Genomic DNA, 4965 nt, shown 5'->3' with positions numbered 1-4965 from the left:
GGAAGGAAGGAAGGAAGGAAGGAAGGAAGGAAGGAAGGAAGGAAGGAGCCTATAATAATTATCTTGGGTTCGCTTTAGCCTCCTAAATAACCTCACCCACCTCTGTATCAGACCTAACATCCTATGACTAAAAAATAAAAACCTTTTGGAATTTATTTTTAGTTTACTTGTTTTTATTTTTGAGACAGGGTCTCACTGTGTATCTCTGACTGACCTAGAACTCACTATGTAGACCGGGTTGGCCTTGAACTCACAGAAATCGGTCTGCCTCTGCTGGGGTTAGAGTCATGCACCACCACGTAACAGACCAATAGCTTCCATCAATCCAAAGGCTGAGAATGTTATCAGACAGCATCTGAGTGTCTGGTTTTGTTTGTTTTATTTTTGTCCATCAGTACTGAAGCCTAGAAAAGATTCCCCCATTGTGGCAGTCTGAATAGGAATGGCCCCACAGACTCATGTGTTTGAGTGCTAGCCCACAGGGAGTGGCACTGTTAGGAGGTGTGGCCTTGTTGGAGGAAGTTTGTCACTGTGGGGGCGGGCTTCGAGGTTATATGTCCTCAAGTTTTGCCCAGTCACACAGTCTCCTTTGAGTCAAGATATAGAACTCTTGGCTCCTCCAGTACCATGTCTGCCAGGGTACTACCATGCTTCCTGTTAGGATGACAACAGACTAAACCTCTGAAACTGTAAGCAAGGCCTGATTAAATGTGTTCCTTTATGAGTCATTCTGTTCATTCTCTTCGCAACCCTCACTAAGACACCGTCTCTCTGATGTTTTCACTGGTGTATTTCTTTTCTTCTTCTTTTTGGATTTTTTTTTTTTTTTTTTTTTTTTTGAGGCTTGTCTGTGTAGCCTTGGCTATCCTAGGCTCCTTTTGTAGACCAGGCTGGCCTAGAACTCACAGAGATCCGGCTGCCTCTGCCTTCAAGAGTGCTGGGATTAAAGGCGTGCGCACACCTGGCTCACTGGTATATTTCTAAAATGCCTTGATATATAACTTTCTTTGTCTATTACTATAAAAACTTCCATGAACCTTCATCCCTGAAGAAGCACAGTATTTGCAGAGACCTAAAATGTGCTCCCGGGTCAACTGTCTCTTTCTCTGTAGAGATGGGCACTATTTCTTTCAACGCTGGCAGTAACTTCCCGCCTGTTGAAGCTGAGACTGTTCGAATGCCGTCATTCAAAAACCAAAAAAAAAAACAAACAAAAAAAACTTCACCTAGAGCAACTGCCTATTTCCAAGCCCCTCCCCTTTCCAGAATGCTCACCAGGTTGACAAAGTCCTGGTAGCAGATTTGCCCATCTGCGTGGCTGTCTGCGAGAGCCAGGAGCACCTCCTTCTTGTGTGGGTCCAGCTTAGAGCTGTGGCTCTCCAGAAGGCTCCGGAATTTTCCCGTGCTGATGTAGCCGGTGCTCCCAGGGTCAAACTGAAGGTGAAACAGAACAGAGAGTCAGTGGGCACACCCCTCCCAGTGCTCCTGTGGGGACGCAGCCCTTTCTCACTTGAAAGTTTTTGTTTTGTTTTGTTTTGTTTTTGTTTTCAGTTTTTCGAGACAGGGTTTTTCTGCGTGTCCCTGGCTGTCCTGGAACTTACTCTGTAGACCAGGCTGGCTGAGAGCTCACAGAGCTCCGCCTGCCTCTGCTGGGTAGTGCTGGGTTAAAGGCGCGAGCCACCACCGCCTGCACCAGCTGCATTTGTGCTTGTCACACCGTTCTCTTCATCTTAAAACTCCCCTGCATCATGAGCCACGGCCAGGCTTCCCACCCATCTCTACCTACTTTCGCCTCATCGCTGGGCTGTGCCTTCTGTCACAGCGGCTGCCTTCAATTGAGATTTATTGGTGAATAAATGGGGTTTCAGTGAATAGACAGGTACTAATTTTCCATGAGAAACCTCTTGGGTTCAGTCAGAAAAAGCTGTTATCCCCTTTTGCTCCTTCCCCACAGGGCTTACCCGGAGCCTGCCCTCCTGACCCTGCCAGTAAATGACACCCTGTCTCCTGTGGTGCCGAGAGCACTCTGGTCAGAAGGGCTCCTCGCACGCGACTCCAGTGAGTACCTGGAAATGCTGCAGGGCTTTCTTGGGTTTTAAACGCCAATGGAAGGCAGGGGATACAACCCAGCGGCAAAGTGTGTGCCAAGCACAAGAGTCCCTGGGTCTGATACCAGTACAGAGATGGGAGCACTAAATTGAAATGGACCTTGGGAAAGTACAGGGGCTGAGTCTGAAAGGCCAAACCCATGTTGCTCCTTTCTCTGGATAAGGTTAACAAAGGCTGTTTGGGGAAAGCAGGTTCTACATACAGTGTTTGTAGACAATCTAAGCCTGAAAACACAGCCAAAAAGCACAGTCAGGAACCACTTCAGCTCTCCCCAGAACTCTTCTGGAGAGGGTAGCTCCAAGGAGCTCCCATGTTCAGACCATACCCTTCACCCCAGCACCAGGTGTCAGGCATGACACCCATTTGCTTATTACCATCAGGTATTTCAGGAAACTCAAAAAGATCTGCAAGACTACGAGTGTCATGGCTGACGGAATGGCTCAGCAGGTGAAAGCCCTTGCTAAGCAAGTCTGACAGCCTGAGTTCAATCCCGGAAACTCATACAAGGAGGAAGGAGTGAACTGACTCCCAAAGGCCATTCATTCTCTGATATCCCCGGACAAGCCTCCCATCCCCGCCCCCTGCACACACTCTCTCTCTCTCTCTCTCTCTATTACACACAGAGATAATAACAATAACAATAGTAATAATAGTTTTTTGTTTGTTTGAGCCAGGGTCTCCCTTCCTAGTCCTGGCTGCCCTGGAACTCCCAGTGTAGACCAAGCTGACATTGAGCTCACAGAAATTTGCCCATTTCACAGAAATTTGCCCATCTCTGCCTCCCAAGTGCTTCGACTAAAGGTGTGTTATGCCACACCTGGCTAATAATAGATTTAAAAGAAAAGAAAAAAAAGAAGAAGTGCCAAGGAGATGGCTCCTTAGGTAAAGGCACTTGCAACCAAGCCTGATGACCTGAGTTCAATTCCAGGACCAGGATGGAGAGAACCGACTGCCATAGATTACCCTCTGACCTTCACAACACTTGTGCTGTAACAAAAAGGCAGACAGAGACAAATATTAGACTCACACTCACATTCTAAATGTAATTTTTTAAAAAAAAGTAGTAACACCTAATGTTTGCCATGTTTTCGTAGAACCAAACACTGTTTCACGTACTTTATGTACAGAATTTCTTCTTTTTTAAAGATTTTTTTGTTGTTTGTTTTTTTTTTTTTTTTAATTTTATTTTATATGTATGCCTGGTATCTATGGAGGCCAGAGGAGAAGGTTGTATCCCCTGAAAGGGGAGTTATAGATGGTTGTGAGCTGCCATGTGGGTGCTGGGAATTGAAACAGGGTGACCCAGAAGAGCAACAAGTGCTTTTGACCCCTGAGCCATCTCTCCAGACCCCTTTGTACAGAATTTATTTGACTCCTCCCACAAGAAATGGGCAAGAACAAGCAAAATGGGCAGCCTGCAAGCAGCAGACAAATCCCACATCCAGGCAGCTCAGTTCGGTGCTGCTGGGTGCCACAGACTGGAGGCAAGACGACTCTGCTGTTCAACAGTAAAACTGGAGGACCAAAAAGCCGAGCCCAGCACTGGGTCCCGGAGCCACTGGTCTCCCCCAAACAAGTTTTTTGGCAGTAGGGAAGAGACACAAACAGAGCTAGTCTGGCCTCCTTGTAGCCCAGATGTGGGAACTGAGCAGAGAGAGATGAGGGAGAAGAGGAGGGGAATAGAGAGAGGGAGGCTGGAAGATGCTAGCAGTTGACAGGGCTTTGGTGCAGACCACTATTCTAAGCCACGTGGTCCAACCCTGACTCCACCAGCCTGGCGCTGACTGGTCCATTTTACCTCAGGACTGGGATAGGTCCTGGGAAGATGTCTGTTGGGTCCTGCAGGGATCAAGGGTCCCCTTCACGTCAGAGAACTCGTCTGCCTCAATAGAGGAGGAAACCCAAGGGGTTTTGCATGTGCTGGGAGCACAGCCTACAATCCCTTCCCAGGGGCCTCCTCAGGGCTGCCTGCAGAGGAAGATGAAGCAGGGGGCTGAGATCAGGCACCAGACAAAGAGCCACCTGCTCTTTCCCTTCCCCTCCCCCTCCAGGGCTCCCTGCTGTTGTCCTAGTGACAGGAGCTGCCCTGTGGCTATCCAGACCCCCTGGCCCCAAGCACATTACAAGCTCTATCTACAGTGCAGAGCACACGCTGGAATCAGGCCGAGCCTCCATTCTCTGCCAAAACTCTACCTTTCATGCCAGGGCCAGACAGGCCAGACAATGGGGGTCACCACTACCCAGATAATGAGGCCTCAGGGACCAGAGGATAACTGGGAATGGGGGAGAGCCAGGGCCAGGCTGGCTGCTGGGGTTCTAATACCTCAGACAATGAGAGCAAGGGCAGAACAGGCAGTGGGGTGTTGGTCGGGAGACAGGAGAAGGCAAAAGGATGGAGATGGTGGGGGGGGGCATGCTCAGAAGTCAGAAGAAGGTCCCTCCATTCAGAAGGAAGCTGAGACTGTGTCCCTCAAGCAAGAGAGCAGGGAGCAAGGCAAAAATCACACTCCTGTCTTTACACAGCTCAGCCTCCACTGGCCCATCTGTTAAGTGGGCTGATGCCAACGGAGGGCAGCAGCTAGCCAGGGGCTATTCTCCTCACTTTATTCAAATGAGTTCTGTCTACCTGCTAGACACCCTCAGGCCTACAGGAAGGGAGGTCACAGTAGGAGTGTGGTGCTGCTTCGGGGGAGGGCAGATCAAGTCCTTTAATCGAAACTTCCTTGTTAAGAGCATGCTAGAGGCTCTGAAGCTGCCCCCCAAGGTCCTTGCCCTAGAATCACTGTTGGCAGCAGGATGAGCTGGTGTGTGTGTGTGTGTGTGTGTGTGTGTGTGTGTGTGTGTGTGTGTGTGTGA

General features: G+C 49.1%; 1 protein-coding gene across 5 annotated transcripts in view; it reads right to left on the bottom strand.

The window, feature by feature from the left end:
• Rhbdl3 (rhomboid like 3) overlaps positions 1-4965 on the bottom strand; it is a 69393-nt gene that overhangs the window by 52235 nt on the left and 12193 nt on the right. For all 5 annotated transcript variants that reach the window (XM_055619603.1, XM_055619601.1, XM_055619602.1 and 2 more), the window contains one exon: positions 1276-1434. In XM_055619603.1, coding sequence (XP_055475578.1) covers positions 1276-1434 — 159 coding nt within the window. The remainder of the gene's footprint in view (positions 1-1275; positions 1435-4965) is intronic.

This window comes from Psammomys obesus, unplaced genomic scaffold, assembly GCF_907164565.1.
Source record: "Psammomys obesus unplaced genomic scaffold, mPsaObe1.curated_primary_1811, whole genome shotgun sequence".
Classification (NCBI taxonomy): domain Eukaryota; kingdom Metazoa; phylum Chordata; class Mammalia; order Rodentia; family Muridae; genus Psammomys; species Psammomys obesus.
Note: the sequence above shows the minus strand (reverse complement) of the source record. Positions and strands in the feature narration are given on the sequence as shown.